The 22651-nt window shown below is 34.7% G+C and overlaps 2 protein-coding genes across 2 annotated transcripts in view; one reads left to right on the forward strand and one right to left on the reverse strand.

Annotated features, from left to right (window-relative positions):
- LOC144630687 (complement C3-like) overlaps positions 1-22651 on the forward strand; it is a 170152-nt gene that overhangs the window by 101308 nt on the left and 46193 nt on the right. The gene's annotated exons all lie outside the window — the stretch shown is intronic.
- The window catches only part of LOC144630699 (complement C3-like), a 49492-nt gene that overhangs the window by 19598 nt on the left and 7243 nt on the right, over positions 1-22651 (reverse strand). The window contains exons 7-20 of the mRNA XM_078489081.1: positions 21292-21343; positions 20418-20497; positions 19850-19892; positions 19648-19732; positions 19372-19471; positions 17783-18022; positions 17024-17215; positions 15917-16036; positions 15502-15570; positions 15021-15212; positions 14420-14608; positions 14202-14276; positions 13493-13544; positions 11691-11759 (exon numbers count right to left, since the gene is read on the reverse strand). Coding sequence (XP_078345207.1) covers positions 11691-11759; positions 13493-13544; positions 14202-14276; positions 14420-14608; positions 15021-15212; positions 15502-15570; positions 15917-16036; positions 17024-17215; positions 17783-18022; positions 19372-19471; positions 19648-19732; positions 19850-19892; positions 20418-20497; positions 21292-21343 — 1558 coding nt within the window. The remainder of the gene's footprint in view (positions 1-11690; positions 11760-13492; positions 13545-14201; positions 14277-14419; positions 14609-15020; positions 15213-15501; positions 15571-15916; positions 16037-17023; positions 17216-17782; positions 18023-19371; positions 19472-19647; positions 19733-19849; positions 19893-20417; positions 20498-21291; positions 21344-22651) is intronic.

Here is a 22651-nt window from a genome sequence, read left to right on the forward strand (position 1 = left end):
CAGTCATTGGATTCAGTGATATTTTCATTTAAATTAATTTCAAAATCATTCATAAACCCCATATTTGGATTAAAATCTTCTAACATTTTGGTGGTATTAAATACGAGATTACCAATTAATCCAGAAACAACAGCTCCGTTGCTATCTGACATTATGAATTTAGAGGCATCCGTTAGATCGAAATAGTACTCAAATATTTCACTATAAAAACTCTTGGACTGTAATAATTTAATCTGATTTTCAAGAGTTGTTTTGAGAATATTGATTTGACTTACCAACTGTTTATAATTAACAGCTTGATCATCGGTAGTACCTTCTGCAATACCATGAATGGCTTGTGTTTTCATATCAATTGATGCATTGAAAGCTATTCTATTATTTTCAACATAATATAGCTGATCGTATATACTGGGATTGATATTTGATTGATGACCAGATATTCCATAGACAGTGAAATAACACTGCGGTTTTTGATCATAAGACTTTCCTGATTTATTTTTCATGACTATATCAATATACATGTAATTGTTACCAATGGTTTGACTTTTTGTAAATTGACTTATTAACCTGATATACTTTTGTGTTTTAAACGTTTTTCTGCTAACGTTATGAATAGTTTCAATGGACGATGTACCATATATTTGCAGACTGTCTGGGTCAATATCATCATCTACCCACATGATTTCAAGACAAACAGTATATTGATCATTTGTCAATTTAAAGAGATTCAGTCCGATCCGTGAACTGTAATAACCTTTTGAACTATCAAGCAACAATTTCATATCAACTACCTTTTTATTTACTTGATGTGGTGATTTTTGAAAGGTTACAATAGTCCCCAATTCGGCATCATCTTCTTCACTCACTTGTGCATTGGGATCATCCATTATATATTTGAATTTATTTTCACCATTAGCTGATTGAACATGACTTTCACCAACATGATCAAGCATGTATTTTTTGTTTACAGCGTGTGAATCATTTAAGGGAGGTTTCAGATTTGTTATGCGATTATCGTTCATATCGAGATTTGCCTCCATTACATTTGTACCATGGATATTGAGCCTATTTTGTATGCTCTGAGCTAAGCCATTACCAACGGATTTTGTAAGAAAAGTACTGTCTACATATACCTTCGAAGCCTTACTCTGAATACTGCTGGATAAAATAGCTCCGGTATTTTTGGTTAAATATGTATTATCAGTGTATGATTTGTCTGCTTTAAGCGCGTCTCTGGAGTCAATATATTCTTTATTCATTACGTTAGACATATTGCTATAGCCTTGATCGAAATTCGGGACATTTATTATGCTGTTAAACGTTTGTTCGTTATTGGTACTAAGATCGGCTTTATCAGTGAGTTTGTTGTTTAGTTCTGTTTTGACTTTATTGTCTTCTAATTTTACGTATTCAACATTCGGTATTGATAAGTCGTTATACAACCCATCATAGTAAGCTTCAGTGTTCTGAAGTGAAAGTCCAACACAATCAAAAGTAGTTTCATCTCTATTTTTTTTTAAACAAAATTGATTAAGATATCTCTTATTAATAGCACTACTCAAGTCTTTTGCATATGAATCATAATCAGCATCCACTGCAACGTCATATTGTGTCTTTAACCCGAATATTTTCTTTTTGTCCATATAATAGTTACCATGGCTAGTCAATTTAAAACCAATTGCAGGTTTTGCACTTTGAGAATATTTAGTTGATATAAAATCATTTTCGTCATTAATGTAACCCATCTATGTTAATATATTAGATTATAATATAGATTCATCGAAATTTTTGGTCACGTATTTACGTGGCTTATCGATATATATAAAGCTAAATGGGTCTTTAGTTGCTTTCTCGTATAGCTCTTTTGGAATACTATTCTCACGACATATCAGAGCCCTCTCATTAGCACTTGGGAATTCGTAAATAGAGAAATGTGAACAGTTTAATCTTATGTCTTTTGGTGTTTTATAGTAGCTTTGACTCAAATATATGACGCTACAGTTTTTATGTCTCCCTTGTATAAAATAATCGATTAATGGTTTTTGATTTTTATCACAAACATAATCGTCAAATATCACGAGCTTTTGATTATCATCATTTAGTTTAGAAACAGGAATTATTTGGTCGTTACTAGCTTCAATAATGTTATAACCAGCTTCATCACTTATTGGTTGGAACACATTGATAAGATTCTGGTATTTAGACTGGTCTAAATTTTTTGCATATAAATATATTTTATCGAAATATAATAAATTGTAAATCATATGCATTAAAGTATTAGTCTTTCCCATATTACTCGGAGCGCAAAGTAGCATACGAAAACATTGATTTGGCATGAAATCTATACTTGTTTAAAGTTCGAGACTATATCGTCTTCAGTGTCATAATTTGGTATTTTCATATCTATATATATCAGTTATATAATATGAAAGACGCCTGAAAGACTGATGAAAGACCGATGAAAGACTTCTGGAAGACCGATTAAAGACTGATGAAAGACTTCTGGAAGATTTATGAAAGACTGATGAAAGACTTCTGGAAGACTGATGAAAGACTGATAATAATCTACACTAATATATATAAATGAGTCTATTAGCTTGGCAAAAAATCGCTGATCAAAAAGAAGAAGTTGAAAATCAAATCAAGAATATTAATAATCAAATAATGTCTTCAAAATTGCAAGATGAATTAGGACAAATCAAATTCATAAAAATGTTTAAACCAGTAACATCTCGTCTCGACACAATTGAAGCAACTAAAAAGTTGGAAAATAAAGGGGTAAGAGAGGGTGATCCTCTTCCAGAATATCCAATTGAACCAGAAGATGGGGGTGAGGATGAAATGCCCGATTTTGAGCCACCGCCACCAATTGATGAAGATGAAATGCCTGATTTTGAGCCACCGCCACCAATTGATGAAGATGAAATTCCTGATTATGAACCACCGTTAGCAATTGATGAAGATGAAATAGCAGATTTTGAAGCACCATCAACAACACGGAAGAGAAAAGAATGGGATACAAGTGCTGATCAAAAGGAGTTAGATCGTCAAAGGGAATCTCTCGCCGAAGAAAGGCGTCAGGTTAGTGTTTTATTAGGCAAACTGAAGAAAAGTGGTAAAAATATGATCAAATCTGGTAAATACAAAGGAAAATCATATAATGACCTGTTGGAAATAGATGAAGATTTTACACAAAAAATTGATAGAATTGAAAATCAGCTATTACTAACTAGTCAAAAAAAGCAAAGGATGGAATACAAAATAGTACCTTTCTCGGCTTCAGAGTTAAGGGAAAAATCAACAAAATTAAAAAAGACCCCCCGTAAAACTAAACCTAAGATAAAACCAGCTATAGAAAAATCATTATTTGATAAGATAGATAGTATGAGGAGGGACACAGCGCCTGATTCTGATAGAGAAGAAGATGAGTGGGAAGGTAGTGGTTTAGCCCATAATTATAAGGCTATTTATTACAGAGACCCTGAAAAACTTATTGAAAAATTGGATATAATTTGTGGAAGCATATCCGCTGGAAATACGAGTTATGAATTAAAAAACCAAGGTGTTACAATATTGGATGAACTGTTAAGAGTGAAAAGAATTACAAAGCGTCTATATGAAAAAATTTATAACAACTATTTTATCTAAATTAAATATATAATGGAAAAACATTTGATACTTAGTTCATTCAGGGCGAAAAGACAAGCCAATAATTATAATCAGAAAGCACATGATTTTACAATTTATCTTGACCAGCCTTTATTCCTAGATCCAAATAAAAATTATGAAATGGCACTAGACGAAATTATCAGTATGACGTATAGCTGGTATAATATTTCGGCTTCATAATAAGATTAGATATCGAAAAACAACAGGTAGTGATACAAGTTTTAAAAATGTTGAATTTCCTAATGGAATGTATTCATATACAGACATCGATACTTTTTTAAAAAATGCAGTGGGTAAATACGATGATGATAATTATATATTTGAAGTCAAGTTTGATTTATCATTATTCAAAGCAATAATAACCATAGCACCAAGTTATGAGCTAGATTTATCTGTATCAGACTTTAATATGATACTGGGTTTTGATAAGAAAATTTTAACTTCGGGGAGTAATATAAGTGACAAAATACCTGATTTAACAAGGAGCGTTGATCTGATATGCATCCATACTGATTTAACCAGTAGAAGCTTAACAGACGAATCAAGAGATGTATTATTTTGTTTTAGTATAATAGCACAAGGAATTCGTAGATCATTTCCTTTCACTCTTGAACCAAGACGACTGAAATTTTCACCAATTAATAAAAATACGTAGTATTGATTCAATCAGACTATATATAACCGATTCGTATAATCGTCCCATTGATTTAAATGAAATCGATACGGCGTTTCATATCGTTATCAAAGAGGTGAATTAATCTAAACTAATAATATAAAATGAATCGAGTATACGAATGGTCAAAATTTTATAACCCTAGAAAAGGATTATATCAATATCGTCATAAAGGATCAGGTTTAATAACTAATGATTTATCAAATATCGGACAATATTCTAAAAAAATGGTAAAAGATATCAATAAAACTGTAAAAAATATCAATAAATCACCTATCATCAAAGCACAAAAGAAATCCTTAAAATCAGTGTTGAATAAAAGTGAAAAAGCAGGTGATCTTATTTTGAAACGATTAGCACAATTGAAGTAAATTATCTAAACTAATAATATATAATGAGTTTTAGAAGCATAGACAATGTTGCAAAAACAGATTATCTAAGGTTCAATTTATCTACGCCTATTATTCAGCCGGCAAATGGACTATATCAGGAAAAAACAGGGTATATATTCAATATGACTGATCGTTCTTCATGGTTTGATTGGTTTAACGGGTATTTTATGGTAAAGTATAAGCTCCAGAAAAAAGCCGATGGCACTAATATAGTGGCCAATAATTTACAAACACCAGTATTAACGTCGACGATTAATGATACTACTAGTTTGATTAATCACGTTATGATAACTTCAGGAGGCAAAAAATTGTACGATGGTAACGATATGCATAAAAATTCTTTCATAAAAGGATTGCTTGAATTTTCTGATGACTTTAGTCGTACAGTTGCCACTAATTTCAATTGGTATCTCGATGATAGAGCAGTATTAGCGGGTGATTTGAGAGGAGCCCCAAAAGTAGGAGCAATTAAAAGAGCTGAATTGTGTTCACAATCAAAAGACGTATATGGAATCATTCCATTAAACAGGTTTTCATTTTTTCAAGAGCTTCGAGATAAAATGCTACCACCAATGCAAATTGAACTAAATATAACACTAAATGATGATCGAGAAATCATTTACAGAGTCGCTGGTGATGAATCACGTTATGTGATTCAAGACTTTCAGTTATGGCTACCGCGTTTGAATTTTACATCAGCAGGACAAATGTTAGTGAATAATAGCTTTTTAACAGCAACAAAATGGACATATTTAAGAGAATTCATTAAACATTCTTCGCCAACTACAGACATTTCGGGAGTATATCAAATCACACCATCTATTAAAAATGCAAAGCATGTTTTTGTATACTTACAAAGAAACAAGAGTAATAATGAATTAGCAAACACCTTTATTTTTGATACTTTTAAAATAAATTCAGCCGATAATAATTGCAAGCTATCTACTTGCCGTCTACAACTTGGTACTTCGTTTTTTACTCCAGAATTAGAGTATGATTGCGATTTTATACCGAGACTATATAATGATATTCAAGAATATGCTTTCAGATCCAACGATTACAATAGTGGCACGCAGTTGACTTTGCAAAATTACTCTGAATTATATCCTGTTATCTATTTCGATTTAAGAAATCATAAGGAATCGGTTTCTGATGATCCAAAACAGTTATTGTTTCATTATCGATTGAATGTACAAGCTACTGACCAATATATGATTTACGCTGTAGTTCTTTATGAGGAAAGAATCGTAATTGATAAAATTGGTAATGAACTTATTGTTATGTAATATTTAATCTAACACTATTATATATAGAGCAAGACTATGAGCACAAAATATATTTCAACATATATTCCTCTTTCAGAAGGTCAAATAAAAAAGCTAGCCAGAGCAATCAAAAATTCAAGTGAAATCAGTTTATTAATTAACAAGAATCAGATCAAAAAGAAGGGTAATACTGAGTTATACCTTACAGAAAGACAAATAACACGTCATAATAAAGTAAAAAGTGAGGGAAAAGGCATTACATTGAGTTTATCTAAAGCCCAAATAAGTAAAATGCGAAGGGATATGATTGGAAAAGGAATTCGAGTCACACCCCCTCAAGGAGGAACAGGTATGCAAATAGAATACCCTTATTATCCATCACCAAACATTAGGAAACAAAGATCAAAAAACGGTGGCAAAATCAAACTACCAAATAAGAGAGATGCATTATCTTACAGACCGCAACCATTCATTGGTTCTTGGGGTGAATATGATAAATTTCTTAGAACAGGTGGATTGGTGCTTCCAAAAAAAAAGATCTTGAAACCAAAAAAAAGTAAAAAAACCTACATTTATCAAAAAAGCTCTAAGTAACAATGATCTAATGAGATGGTGTAAGTATTTAAATATTAATATCACAGGGATATACAGCAGAGATGAACACATGCCTAAAAAACATAGCCCATGTATCATCAATTTAGACAGCTATGAAGGTGTTGGTACCCACTGGGTTGCCTGTGTTCCTAGTGTTAAAAAAGACATATTGTGGTACTTTGATAGCTTCGGAATGCCCTACCCAAATGAATTTAAAATGAGAGCTGAGAAAGATGGGATAAAACAAGTTTTGTATAATAACACACAATATCAGAATATCAAATCAGTACTTTGTGGGTATTATTGTATTTATTTCTTGCATCAAGCATTGGTTTATGATAGAGAGTATCATGATATATTAATGCAATTATCAATGACTGACACAATGTACAATGAACGTTTTATAAGCAATTATTTCAAAAATATGTAATCATATTATATATGAAATCGTATTGTGTGAAACAAAGAAAAATAACAAATTGCGTACCTAATTCTGAACAATATGTAAGATCAAAGAACGGAAGACTTATGTTGCGTTGCGTTTGCTTAGAATGCAAAATCATTAAAACCAAATTTGTCAGTGAGAAAAAAGGACGAGGAGTTGGACAAACCATTAACAAAAAGATTGGTGATAAAATTCCAGGGTTTCAGCAGGCTCAAGACATGGCGTCGGCTATCATGGCAGTTACGGGAGCTGATAAAGATCTATTTAAAAAATATTGGCGCGGTGACTTTGCTAAAGGTATATTTAATAAAAAAAGCGGGATTCAGACATCTAATTTTTGGAAACCCGCTGGAGCATATAAAAATGAAAATCTCGACCCAAAATGCAATTTCAGTGCGTATAAAAATGGAAAATGGATAAATCATTATTGCGATTAAATATCTAATCAATATATATATGTCTGAATTTATCAAAACCGGGTCACGGCCAAAAAGCCTGGTCTGCACTTTTTCCAGCAAAAGCACCGTCCTTGTCAATCAATCAATCAAAAACAAACTGTCACTTGTTAGCATGCACACCAACCTTGCTTGTGTGTGAAAGCCTCATGGCAGCTTCTCAACCCTGCACGCAGCCGCCACCTGGAAGTTCAAAGACGATTTCAGCCCCAAAATCCCACTTTTGGAAAGTGACCAAACCCTGTCTAGGACCACCCCCCCCCCCCCCCCAGCAAGCCCACAAATCAATGACTGACCCTGGTCTCCCTTGGGCTGTTAGGTCATTGACTAAGCTACCCAGCACAGGCTCCGGTGACGGAGCCCCCCCTCAATTTTTACGCGTGCGGCTGGCTTGAAGGCCGACTGTCGTCGGCCTTCAAGCATGGCTCGCGGAGTCCAAAATTTGTCAAATCAGTGTAGAATTTCATGGTGTAGTTAGCTGTGACTGACAAAAGATGGCTGCTTAGATAACCAAAGTAGTCACTTGGATAGTTAGCTAGTCCTAACCGTATTTCTTCCCTCTCCTGCTAAATAGCAGATGAAAGAACTTTCCACTCAGGAAAAGCAAAATATAACTGTTGTGGTTTAACTTTGTCTTTGGCTTAATATTTTTCAAACCAGTTTGATTTCTATTTCCCTTTGTTTCACATTGTGATAATGAATGTAAGACAATGAAAATTAAAAATCAAACTGGTTTGAAAAAATTTAAACCAAAGATAAAATTAACATAAAAACCACAACAAAACCATGCCAAATTCTGACCCTATTTTGATAAATTCAGACATATATATAATGTGCCAATCGTATTGTCTATCATGTAAAAAACAAACCAAATCATTAAACTCTAAAAAGGTAAAAGCTAAAAATGGTCGGCTTATGGAAAAATCAGTTTGTCAAATATGCAGGAAGAATAAGAGTAAATTTATTAAAGGAGGTGCTATTTCAAAGCGTAAGCCCCCTTCTGCTATTGAATATGACATGAGAGGTTCTGGCATTGATATTCAAAAACACTTATCAAAACTTGGAGAATTACATGAGAACACCTACAGGAAAAAAGTACAATTATTGTGGACCTGGTACTAAATTAGAAGAAAGATTAGCTTCTAACGATCCTAAATATAAAAATCCAATAAACAATCTTGATAGCATATGTCAACAGCATGATATTGACTACAGTAATTCAAAATCACTAGCTGATAAACATAAGGCAGATGATCTTATGCTTAAGAGAATATCAAAAATACCATTTAAAAACCGTCCGTGGGGAACAACAGGGGTACAAGCTTTAATCGCTAGTAAAAGAAAAATCGGATTGGGTATAAAAAAAAGAAGCCAAAAAACGGAAAACGGCGTTGAGTAAAAATGATTGGTCTCAACAATTAGCCGATGAGTTACATAAACCAATCAGACGAAAATTTAAAACTAGAAGAGTAATATCAAATGGAATTGACGACATATGGTCTGCTGATTTAGTTTTTATGGATAAACTTTCAAAATGGAATAAAGGTTATAAATATCTATTGACTATAATTGACGTATTCAGTAAATTCGCTTGGGCTATACAATTGAAAGATAAGAAAGGTGCATCAATAACTAGCGCTTTCAACAATATTATCATTAATGACAAGCGTAAACCTGAATATCTCTGGGTTGATAAGGGATCTGAATTTTATAACAAAACATTCAAGGAATGGCTAAAGCAAAACGATATTAACATGTATTCCACTTTTAATGAAGGTAAAGCTGTTGTTATTGAGAGATTTGATAGAACTTTGAAAAATAAAATGTACAAACAGTTTACTATTCAAGGTAATACACAGTATCTTGAAATACTTCCAAAAACAGTAAAAGAATATAATAATACAAAACATAGCTCTATCAAAATGACACCCACAGAAGCTTCAAAGAAAAAGAATGAAGGAACTGTTTACTTTAACCTATACGGTGATATGGAGCCATTATCAACTAAACCAAAATTTAAGGTTGGTGACAAGGTCCGAATATCTAAGTATAAACGAATTGTTTTCGATAAGGGTTATACACCGAATTGGAGTGAAGAAATGTTCGTAATTACTAAGATCCAACATACTAATCCCATTACATACAAATTGAAAGACCTCAGAGATGAGAAAATACAAGGTAGCTTTTATGAATCTGAATTATTAAAAGCAAAACAGGATGTATTCAGAATTGATAAAGTGATCCGTAAAGACTACAAAAAGAAACAGGCTCTTGTCAAATGGAAGGGATACAGTGATGAATTCAACAGCTGGATTCCAATGAAAGATTTACAAAATATTTAAACGCACTATTAATGATATAAGAAATTTATATATTGTGTCATTAATATATAACAATTGATGTTTTGGAATGATAATATTGTTAATGGCCGATACCAGAGATGGTTTACCAAAGAAGACAAAATGAAAGCTATAAGGCGCACAAAAGCCCGTTATATGCGAAATACACGATGGTTTTGTGAGCAATGTAAAAAAGAGTACAGTCTGGGTAGCAAGTGGACCCATATAAGACAATCCTATTCGAACGCACTATAAAAAAGTTTGAAAAAGAGTATAAGAAGTTTTTTTTTATTTTGAACCAAGGGTTGAGTTAGGGATGGTTTTTCAGGCTTGGTTTTACAGGCTTTTTTTTCTAGGGTTTGAATTTCAGTTTTGGATCCAATATTTGATTCCAATATTTGAATCCATTTTTGATTCTATTTTTGATTCCATGTTTGATTCTATTTTTTGATTCTATTTTTTGATTCTATTTTTGATTCTATTTTTTGAATATAGGTTTGGATTTGAGATTTGGATCCGAGATTTGGTTTTAAGGTTTGGCTCTGAGATTTGGTTTCCATTTTTGAATATAGGTTTGGATTTGAGATTTGGTTCAGTTTTGGTTCAGTTTTGGTTCAGTTTTGATTTCCATTTTTGATTTCCATTTTTGATTTCCATTTTTGGATCCAGTGCTGTGCAGTAGTATAGGAGTTGGGGATGTAAGAGATTATAAAAATTTTTATGATCTCGTACCCCCAACTCCTATACTACTAAAACGCAACGTTTTAATTAACGTCTTAGTTCTTAATTGGGATTGACGAATATACAGCTATTTCGAGAAACGCTGTCGGAAAAAAGCACAAAACTGCACAAGCCAATCCCTAAAGGTAGTATGGGTAGATGTATTGAGCTACTTCACGTGTTGAATACTAATGAGATATAACAACAAAATAAGCGCAATTTTCAGGTTTTCTTTCTTTTCAGACATGTAGAAACAAGGTACGTTTAGACCCTCTGAAGTTCAGAAGAATTTTTCCTCACTCAAAGACATGCGACAGTAAATGTAAAGCTACAGATAAAGGCCTCCTGAAAAGAAAAACAAATCCTGCACGTGCAAAAATACAAACTTGTAAATTTCCTCTAGGCCAATATGCAGAATTCCAGTGAATACCCAGACCACCTTTCGGTCTTGTCGCGTGCACTTTGATGTTTTTTTTTTCGACAACCTTTCGAAATAGCTGTATATATAATTCGAACTTTTAGAGTTCAATTAACACACACAAAGAGCATGGATCTCACGATTCTGGATTTTAGAATTTTGATGACGTCATGTGAAAACCAAGATTACTTTGCTGGAATATTAAAAGTTTGGAAGATTTTTCTTCATAACAACAATCACCAAAATTAAGTACTTTCTGTACTTATTTTTTCCCATGCTCAATTCACATCTCTTTCCGCTCAACGACTGAGAAAATCTATACTGATGACGTAAGACTATGAAATCCGTGTAAACATGTGTGTAATGTCGTCGCTGATCGGTGAGGGATATACACTAGCTGATACAGCCCAAGGTATATGGAGCAGTGATGGCGCAGTGCTGAAAGCGCTCGCCTTCGCCAATGTGACCCGGGTCCCGATTCCGGGACTCCGTGCCATAAGTGGTTTGAGTTTGTTGTTGGTTCTCGTCCTTGCTCCGAGAGTTTTTCTCCGGGTTCTCTGGTTTTCCTCCCTCCACAAAAACCAACGAATCCAAATTCCAATTCAATCGGGAAAACACGGCCCCATAAGCTTTAATCCGCGCCGTATCTAATAAAGGTAATTTAAGGTTGAACTGAGCGTGCGATGTCTGTTTACCAAGGCTGGATTTACCACTTTATACCTGAAACGCCGAAATCATCTTCAAACAAACTTCTCTTTTTTCTTGAACCATCCTCGTCACAGCCGTAATCTGCAAAAAGCAATTAGTTATTAGCCTGCGTGGAAGGCGTTCAAAGGGGAAAGAGATCGTGCTTCGTGCTGTTCCTTTCCTATTCCTGGTCCCCTTTGAATGCCTGTAAAACAGGTTTATAGTTAACAAAGAAACATGCAGATCATAGAGAATTGTTGGAATAAAGTGCTAATAGTACAAAACGGAGAAGTAGATTAACATTTATTTGCAAACAAGTTGATGGATAAAGTTAACTGTTGTGAAATCTGCCATGACCTTTTTAACTTTTTTTAAGGTGGCTCGTAATAGTTTAGATATCCCCGTCTTTGGCATTCTATTGCTGCCTCGCCTGTAATGTTGAAGTTTAAATTTCAGAACATCCTTGTAAAGGTTTTACTTACAAACAAATTGGAGTCACAGTGACGTCAAAATTCGTTGCCATGGCAATTACAAAAGTGGTCAAAGATACCATATTTTTGACCGTTTAAGGCCAATTACTCTAAAACTAGACAGTAAAAATTTTTGTTTTTCAAATATCTTTGTTTAAAGGACAAAAGAAACAATCTGACAACTTTTTAAAAAATTCTGTCAGAAATTTTCAGAGCCACCTTAAATTTATGCAAAAATAACGTAGCTCCGAATCCCTTTGACAGATTTCTTTACAAATTGGCAAAAATGTTTATTTTATCAGTTGGATAAAAATGTTTCACCGAGTAGTTTTTGAGTTATCAGCCTCGAAAGGTCCAAAATAGTGTAACTTTAACCTCATATGGTGTTGCCATGGAAACAGATTTTGACGTCACCATGACCTCAAATTGTTCATTGGTAAATCTTGTTTACGTTTGTGCAAAAAGATTTTTCTTAACGTTATTGGTTTAGCTGTGATAGAATACCAAAGACGGGCATGTTTAGTTCTGACTAAACTACTAAGAGCCACCTGAAGCTAGATTTTTTTATACTGATAGTGTGAGATTGGGTCACTGCTTATCTTTAAATGTGTTGCACATAGAGAGGACAACACGCAGTCAGCGGAGAAAAGTCTAGATACCGTGTACAGACTGTTGATTAAAATGTTAGTTGGATAAAATCAAAGTTTAAACTATTCTGGTCCTGAGTTGTACGCCATTATGTTCTTTTATTATATTACTGTACCGTTTGGTGCCATGTGTAGGGCTGGATGGAGAAGGTCCAGAGAAAGTCAAAATCTTCCTAACAAAATGAAGCTCAGTTCAGTTGTTTCTTTTGGTGACAGATCTTTTAGTGTCAGTGCGCCTACACTTTGGAATGCGCTTCCAGCCAGCCTGCGTAATATTAGTTCTATTTTTAGTTTTAAATCTCGTCTTAAAACATATCTTTTTAAATTAGCTTTTTTTTAACTTTTAGATCTAGCGAACATTATGACAATGTGTATTTAGTTAGTATATTTTAATATTTTTATGTTTTAATATTGTAATGTATATAGTTAGTATATTTTAATATTTTTAAGTTTTAATATTGTAATGCGCTTTTGCTCATTTACATGTTAAAAAGCGCAATATAAATTCATAAATTATTATTAATTATTATTGTTATGAAAAATTACTGAGTAAGGTCGTGCCGAACAAAAAGATATTTGGCTCTCGGTCATTTTGCATGGACGTCGCGTCACTGCTGCGCTTGATCCGTACTCCTTGCGTTTAAGCCCAATCTTTATGTCCGGCCCGCCCAATCAGTCAATAAGCTCACAAGACGTAAAATACTTTCTATTCACTCACGTTTTCTTCCATCACTCACAAAGCTATTGGTCATCAAAACCACACCCGCATTCTAAAAAGCAAGGCAAAATCAATCGTTAGCCTAAATGTTCAGTAAACCAATTAATTCATATCTCAGTACGTCAGAACTTTTTGCCAAAAAAGTACAGATCTAATAGGCAGTTACCTTTTGCCGCTGTAAGAAAACGAGTCTACGTTGTTCACTAGAAACATTTATTGGCCACACGTCGTCTGCTTGGTACACTCGATTAATTCGAAATATAATCACGACCAACTCTTAACAAAAATTAAACTTCGATAACATGTCCTAACGTCCACGAAAACTTCGAAAAGCGTCCAACTTGTTTCGTCCAACATAGAAACCCCAACAATACAAAATCTACTTGAAAAACTTGAAACGAAAATGAAGCTTAAATTTACATAAATATTTAAAGCAAAAGGAACGAACGAAACTATGCCAGTAGCAAAAATACAAAAGAACCAAAAAGATATTACATAACTATTAGCACTAATAGTTTTGAAAATGGCAAAATGCGTGTTTAACTTGATATCGTAAAGCAGCCTTCGCCCCTCACATACGAAAAACTTGCACAAATACACGTTCAATTTTTCGTTAACGATAAGAAACATGAAAATAAGTAAACGTACGTTACAATTAGTAAACATCTTTAACATTAGGAATGTTTCACTTTGCCTTACTAATACCAACCTTGAAGGTGTCTTGGCTGTCCTTCCCTCCGCCAGCACCACAACCAAGGTCGAGTTCTTTAGCAGTTTTAAAAATCTGAGGCATAATGCATACGACAACAGTGTTCACGAGACAAATGCAAGTGCTATTCATTCTTTCAACCCGGCTCTAACTCTCTAAAATTCTTAAATCAAGCAACTTTAATAACTCTGACTTTATTTTAGCCTCTAGCTACTCACCCGTTCTTTAGTGAGTCTGTCCTCATTTCTCGACAAGTAAACACTTTCGTCCACACCCAGCAACCCCAAACGTGTTCCTTGAGGGGCCTTAATTCGAAATTCATACATTTGTCCAGGGATTTTTTCTATCTCGTTGAGATGAACTCGCGTTCCAATCGCATTAATCTTGATTGCATCAGGGAAATCAACCTAGCGAGAAATGTTGTAAAAGATGTATCGTAGCTTTGATCACTTTCGTGATATAGAGTTGAAGCATCAACTTTTCCCAAAACCGAGAGGTTTTCCTAGAAGAAGATAGCGTAATGAGCGTTTGCTTTCACACGGATCTTTTCAGCTCTCTATTTGGTTCGAACTTTTTCAATAAATACATGTACTGTACATAAGTCTACCAATAGAGCGGTCAAAGGAAAGCATTCGGTTTTCGTAACCTTGATCATGAATTTTGTAAAAATTCGGTGCATACGTTTTGCAAGACGTTTGTAAAGAAACGTTGCAGAAACCAAACCACAAGGCGGTTGCCAGTATATATTCGCCCCATTCCTAACTCTCGACACCCATAACTCTCCGTTCATATCAATGTTTATCGCTGTGTTGTCATTACCTTGGTTGGGAGGCTTTCCTCAATTTTGAGTAAGATGCTGTCAGACACAACACGTTCATTACTGTCAATGTAATAGACAATCAATCGCGCCAATGGAGACATTTCTGGAGTTACAAGGAACGACCATGATTTAACGACTCCATCAAAGGAATCAATGGTGTAGTGGAAAAGAATCCGACCTCGAGAAACTACCTAGGAAACAAACAAGTTATAAGCTTTCATTTTGAATCAAAGTAAAATAGTACTATGATAAGGCAATGTCAAAGTGATTCGAGAAATGTTTCTGTAACAGAGGAATTTTTACTTTAACTAGTAGACTTTTAGCCCCTGGGAAAAAGATTGGACAGGAGCTGTCAGTTTTGGAATTAAAAGTTATATCAAAATTAATTCATTGTGCCTGCTGGTAGGTAAGTAATATCACGAAAACAAGATAAAGCAAAGATGAGTTCAAGAAAAGATATAGTTAAACTGAATATCTTACCGCGCATGAAAGTAGGGCGGCAGCATAATCACCACTTCGAAAACATTCACAATCCATCTTCCAACCAACCTACGGACAAAACCATTAATGAAAATTTACTTTACAGTTTATAAGAACAATTTATAAACAGTTTGAAAATATTTTTGTAGACTGGGCTAATGTCTACAAAATGAACAGTTTTCTTGGCCAGCCTTTGGAACAAGGGGAATAATATGCAAGCTAGAACTGTTTGTCTCTTTCGGTCCTAAATTGCCTAGCTTCGATTTCCTCGTCCAAAAAAACCTGCACAAACTGAAAGAATCTATCAACAGACTGACATAGAAACTAACATAACGAAGAGAACGTGTCAGCATCAGAAAATCTACCAGTTGTTTTTAAAACACAATAATCTATGCCACTACATTTTGTATTTTACCTTTCCAGGTGTAACCTGGCGCAACATAATAAGTGGTGCATTTCCAGAGTGGAATGCCTCTGCTACGAAATTGGCGACTGCATTCTGTGAAACTGAGAGTGTCTGATCGTCTGTTTTGACCTACAACCCAACGTATACTAATCAGTTAAAATGTTAAGTCTTCGTCTCCTGTAGGTGCTTTCCATTTACAGAACATTAATTTAAACTTTTTTTACGTTGGACAGTACCAAAAACTCTGATTTCGTGTAAACCTGTAGCGAAACGTAAGGATCAGTTTGGTTATTCTTTACTCTCGACAATACTAAGTCTTCCCTTTCCAAACGTTTAGTTAGTGTATTATACTACGCCTGCCTGTCCCGTGGCCCCTTCCGAAAAAATGCCCCGTGCGCAAAAAAGCGCTTCGTCGGCGATTGGAACAGCTGGGTAGCACAACAGATGCCACCTCCCCACAAAAAAGGTTTTTTTCTTCAAAGTACGTCATAAATACAAGTAGGTCTCGCCAAAAATCGTCATTTTTAATTTTTTATTCCATAGGCATTCTGACTTGATTTTGCATCAATTTCTGTTATTTTGTGACTTTTTAAGAAAATATTGAAAATCAAGATGGCAGATCCAAGATGGCAGCTCTAATGACATCACGTGACGTCATGTGACGTCCCAGCCAATTAAAGTAAAAGTAAGTACAAGTAAGCCATGGGCTTTCTTCTCAATGCGAAATAATTTCGATACACCTTAATATAACGAAAACTCCGGGGAGGAGTTCCATCTTCCCCCCTTGTACGATGGTGGGGTCATGAATTTGCTTGTACGTTCGAGGGTTAAAATAGAGCAAACGGCTGGTTATGAGCTGCTAGGTATCACGCCTCCTTTGGGTGGATTTGACGTGTCTCTTCAGAAGTAATATTAAACGAGCTAAATATATTCTTGGTGTGTGGAAGAAGGTATTTTGTACAAGAAGTAGGCTATAAATTGTGAAGTATTCTCTTAGTATACTAAATGTAATAGGGATGGTTTGTGTTTACCACTGGATATCCATGCACAAAAACAGCACCTCATAAAAGATCGATGACGTTGATGACGAAAGAATAATAAAACTATTATTCATACCGTAATTTTGATGTTATGACAATCTCTACAGGTATCAACCATTAACTCCGCTTCTCCGTACTCGTTTGTTGTGTCCGCTGCATTAGAATTTATTCTGTTCAAGTTTTTCTGCTCATTTCCATTTATCCCAATGGCTGTGATTTTCATGGGTAAAGATCTGGCTGGCTGTTTGTTAGGGTAAGTGACTACCACCTATAATTAAATCATTGCAGAGTAAGAACACAACTCTAAAGAACAATTCTTGCAGCCTCGTTCTCAGGTCGTTTGTTCTTCAAGGGTACGAGAATTCTCCAATCTGTATTATCATTCCGTTTTAATTCAAACCCATGGCCATTCTCAAACTAGTGGGTGATTTACATGCGTATTTTATTGTACATTCACAGAAACTACGTCAATTTGTATGTACGTAACCACTAAGTAGTTAAAGAATAGTTTTAAACATGAAACCTAAATATTACTTATTACTTATTTTCGATTACTCGAAATTGAGTACCGCAAGAAATGTTCCTTGCAGTTCTTTTCTGTACTCCATTTTTTCATTTGTCGTGTCTGTGCCGGAAAGCTTGTCGACGGTGCTAAATTTAAGTCCGGGACGCATTTAAAACTGCACTCTACCCAACATAAACTTCATCCGTCAAGTTCGCTCAGTTCAATTGTTTGACAAACATGTAAATATTTTAGGATTAAAATTTTGCCATCGGATTCCATGCAAACTCTTTGCCCTATCATTGACTAAAACGTAATTATGCATGTTCATACCTTTACTACAAAAGGCAGTCCAGGTTTAAAATACTTTGGGGTATTTTTGAACTGGATGAGGTAAGGACTTGATTTAAACGGGTACGATTTATCCACAACACTTTCCCTATTGCCAGTCGCCCGTTCTACAACGTCAGCCTGAACCAGAAGGCACCAATTTTCTGGGAACCAGAGATATCCTGGGAGATCGTGGATGCTGTTTACTGGCTCTTCTATGGTGGCAGCGCCGCTTCTGTCAAGCTAATGAATTAATAGAAAATATTGCAGTGTCAATTCAAACCATTTATAGGGTTCATAAACACTGCAAACTATCAGTTTAACAAAACGTACTTGTTAATTTTCATCGTTTAAATTGTCTTCGATCTTGAAGCCAGATAGTGTCTGAGCGATGAAAACGAGCTCATCCCAGAAACATCTTCCCATAGAAAGTACGAGGGTGTAAAGAAAACGAGTTTAGTCTAAACAGTTATCGCTAATGCATGCTATCGTCATTTGCACCATGATTTCAGTCTAAAATGTTTACAAAACTATTTTTTTAATAAATAAGTGGGAGGTCTGTAAAGCAAAGCTGTTAACCACGAACGCAAATCTACCACACGAGCAGGCCAAACTCTATTAATTACTCATTTTGACGTTTTGCGCTACATATCAAAGACGAAATAGATGTTTAAGTGTGACGTATAAGTGACAATCTTGACCAAGGTCAATATTGGTGATAGCCAATGAAATTAAAGTATTCCATTGGTAGCGTCCATCTGATTTGTCAAAGTCGCTCTTTTAATGGTTCATTAAGGATTTACACAGCGCGCTTACCCACAAATATCGTAATTTTAAAAATGTACAGGGGTGAAAATAAGCCGAGAAATTATATTTTCAAGGGAAACCGCGATTCTCGTTTTCTTGTCAAATACCCCAGGTTTTTTATACTGCTTGCTTCCTCATAACTGCAAAAAAGATGTGTGCTCTTCATTTGGTCTTCCTCCATATCTTTGAAGCTCTAAGCTCCCGCAAAGTAAGGTTTATTTGCTTATAAACAAGAACCAAACAGGTAAATTTATCAAGCTAGAAAGCAAGAAATGTTGTCTTCCTGGCTTACCAGGAGCAGAATCTCAATCGTCTAATTTCGGTGCCATACCTAAACTTACTTAAGTTATTTATTTATTTATTTTTATTGCAAAACACACACAGAACGTTCTTACAAGGTGACATGTTCACTACTAATTACTTACTACACAAGACTTTACTAATTACTTACTATACAAAGCCTTACGTATTACTTACTATACAAAGCTTACTCTACTTACAGTACAATACACTGCTTACACTACCTACATAACAATTAAATTGTTTACAACACACTACTTACAATACAATACTCAGTTTCTTAAAATTTAATATTTATACTTCTAACAGCGCAATACAATTTATCTCTTTTCATACATTTACAAAAAAACTATTAACTACTTTTGGCTTATTAAAGATAAATTATAATGAAAATGGTAACTTATAAAAACTAAATCAAATTGCGCCATTTTTTTCTTACCAACATTTTGTTAAAAAAAAAACAAAAAACTTAAGTTAAAACTTACCAATACTTGATGTGCAGCAAATGAATAAACTTGGCGATTTAACCCCCTTATGCTCAAACGGACATCAGCAGCCCCAACAACTGGCTCTTTATATGTGTACCTTGAAAGGAATGGCGACAGATGTCAAAAAATAATTTTTAAAATGCGCCATTCATTGTGTAAGAATGGTCTCGTGTACCCTTGAGGCATTTTTATGTCAATAAAATTTAAATGTAAACGCATACGTGAAAATGATTTTTTAAGCAGCTCCCGAATGAACAAAATAAATTACCTTACCTTGCAGTTATCTTGACCTTGATATATCTATCTGTTTTCAGAATGTAAGGTGGCACTGACAGTTTTATCGAGAACTTGGGAAGAACTGAATTTGAAAAAATCATACAAATCAAACTTAGAGAGAAAATAATAATTAAAAAAAAAAACAGTTAGAAAGCAACGTAAATGATAGTATACTGATTTATAATATGGGTATACTTGCCGTATTCCTTGACCTCGAACCGTACAGACTTGTTGTGAATGTCCTGTAGACATAAAAAAAGAGCCGGAGAACAAACTGTGGCTATTATGATGATCTCCACATGCCCAGAAAAGAACTGATAACTGCTTAAGTTGCAGCTAGTTTTAACAATAATTATTTGGAGGTCTTTTTTCGTTAACTGTATAATCAGTTTTATATTTCGGCAAAGAATGAAACTATTTTGGTACCATGATATCGATGATAAAACATTGGACAACTTTACAATGAAGGCAGTATAGTTACAATGTTAAGAATTAATTAGTAAGTTGTTTATAAACGGTTACTCGTCAGGTGCACTATATCATACACAGAAGGTTTCACACACGTGTGGATGTACAGACCACTACAAAAGGGTGAAGAAATAAGGATTAAAATTAAGCTAATCAACTAAGCAACAAATAAGTTCCAGTTACAGGGATAATCCAAGGATAACTGTTTCCGTAGCGTAATCGTGCAAGTGATGAATCGTGAGAGAAATAAGTTAAAGCACAGGATAAAAAGTACAAAACGGCTGCAAAAGGTGGAATACCTGATGGCCGTAAAAGGCTGCTACAGTCCATTTACCCTGGATAATAGCATCACTTAAGATGAGCTGCTTTGATATGAACCCTTAGTAAATAAAGAAAAGTATAACTAACATCAGACATTCATTACAACATCAACATTCACTTAAATCGACGAGAAAAGTGACCCTTAAAAGAGTCAGAAGAAGACGAAACACCCTGTTTTTCGTGTAACCAACCATATTTTTTATACCAAGAAACTGAATAAGAAATTTTGTTTGTCAAATTTCTGATTGAACGTCATTTGGACTCGTGGCTGCTCTGTTTCCTGTAAGCATCTAAAACCATAAGAGCCTTTCTCATTATTTATCGTATTTTCATACTTCGTTTAGTATTCCATCACGATGACATTCGTACGTATAAATTAGTTTGTCCAAAGTGCCGCCGTGTAAAAACTGTTGTACTTTGTTTTTGTTTCTTTGGAATGTTTATTTATTTTTGCTTTCAGTGATATTCTATATTGGGGTTCTAGGGAATGGGATATAGATTTTTTTAGGGGGATGGTTTGGTGGTGGGTCCACCTTGTAGGGGACCTAGTGTTCTTTTGGACCTTTTGTGAACTCACCTGCCATAGGGCGAATTTGTAAAATAAAACCAAACATTAAATTAATTATTTAGAAAATATTTGCTACTCATGAAGGCCTTTTGGCATAACTACATCTACTAAGGTTTCGCAAACAAGAAAATTAAAAAATCTACCTACTTATTAAAAAACATGAACTAAGTGATGGCAGCCTTTTTATTATATCAGAGTGTTTCGCATCCATTACATTCATTAATACATTCCAGTTGTCGCATAAATAATCTTATTGAAATGTTCTCAAGTACGGCAAATCAAACCTGTGCTAGTATCCAGATCCTTCCACTGCTGTACTCTGTTTCCTTTCGGATTCTGGTGGAAAGAAATCGAAAATGCAATAATCAAAAATTATACAAGCGTCAAGTCTTTAAGAAACGAGCTTTTTCAGTTCTCTTTTCTTTTTCTTTTTTTACTTTTTGGGTACAATTTTGTAAGTTTTTCTTATATTTCCGTTGTTAATTATCCCCTACGAACCCTGGAAGAAAACAACCTTTAAAACTATCAGGTGCTTTTAGTTTTGAAGTTCGTGGATCGCCCCTATTGTTAGACAAAAGTCGTATCTCAGGGGGGGTGGGGGGGGGGGGAAGAAACGAGGTCTGGGACCGAGTAGCGATGCTCTCACAACTTGCAACGCGATCAATTCACGACGTAGTCAGCGGCTTTTAGACGGTTATGCAACAGACAATCTTTTCCCGCCAAATGGAAGCTATGGCAATCACGATCCACTTATAAAGGGGTTCAATTCTCTTAACTAAAAATATAAAAGCAGTGTGTTTATCCGAAAATTTCGTCGTGTAGTTTTAAGAACGCAGAATTTTGTGATGCCGCGCTACTTTTCAGTGCTAAAATGCAAATGTTTGTACCACGATTTTCAACTGGCCCACATGGGGATTGTAAATGAGGTAAAACAAAGAACGACTAAGTCAACAAACAACCTCGAAACAATAGAGCAAGAACAATAGCTCCGACCTGTGCGGGAATATTCGATCGCCACGTTTTCATTGCCATTTTCGTGATGGTTTTATTTCATAACAAACACCACATATTGACACCAATAACCTTTTCGGAGAAATTTTCGCTGCTTTAAAGACAAAACTTAGAAAGCCTTTTTTTCATTACTTTATAAAAAAAAATAATCGAACTCTCTCACTAGTCCCATGTTGTTATTGTTTTGGCAAGTTCACAAAGAAAGGAGCTGCTCATGCGCCTTAAAGAGATCCGCTGACTACCGAGTACCGACCCGATGATTGCTTTGCAAGTTGTGAAAGCATCGCTCAGATTTCATATAAGAGAATGTATGGGATCTGTCGTATCTATTTGTGGAAATCGGGAACCTCATGAAATCCAACACGGCGGCTTACAGGAAACCCGTTATTGCTTATTTCTCTTTCCATTTTCTTTTGTAATATTTGTTATCTTTAATTCGATAAAGTTCATGTTTCCAGCGTCTGTACAGACAAATTTTCTTAAAATGCGTTAAGCTACTTTTAATATTGTTGCATAAAAGTTGTTAACGTGAGATGATTATTCAATGGAAAGTTCCCAATATGAGTATGGTTTTAGACATAGCTTGATTTCACTAAACGAGTTTAACTTGGTTGAGCGTCTTGCAGGCTATAA

The sequence above is a fragment of the Oculina patagonica genome, chromosome 1 (assembly GCF_052425735.1).
Source record: "Oculina patagonica isolate OP01 chromosome 1, crgOcupat, whole genome shotgun sequence".
Taxonomy (NCBI): Eukaryota; Metazoa; Cnidaria; class Anthozoa; order Scleractinia; family Oculinidae; genus Oculina; species Oculina patagonica.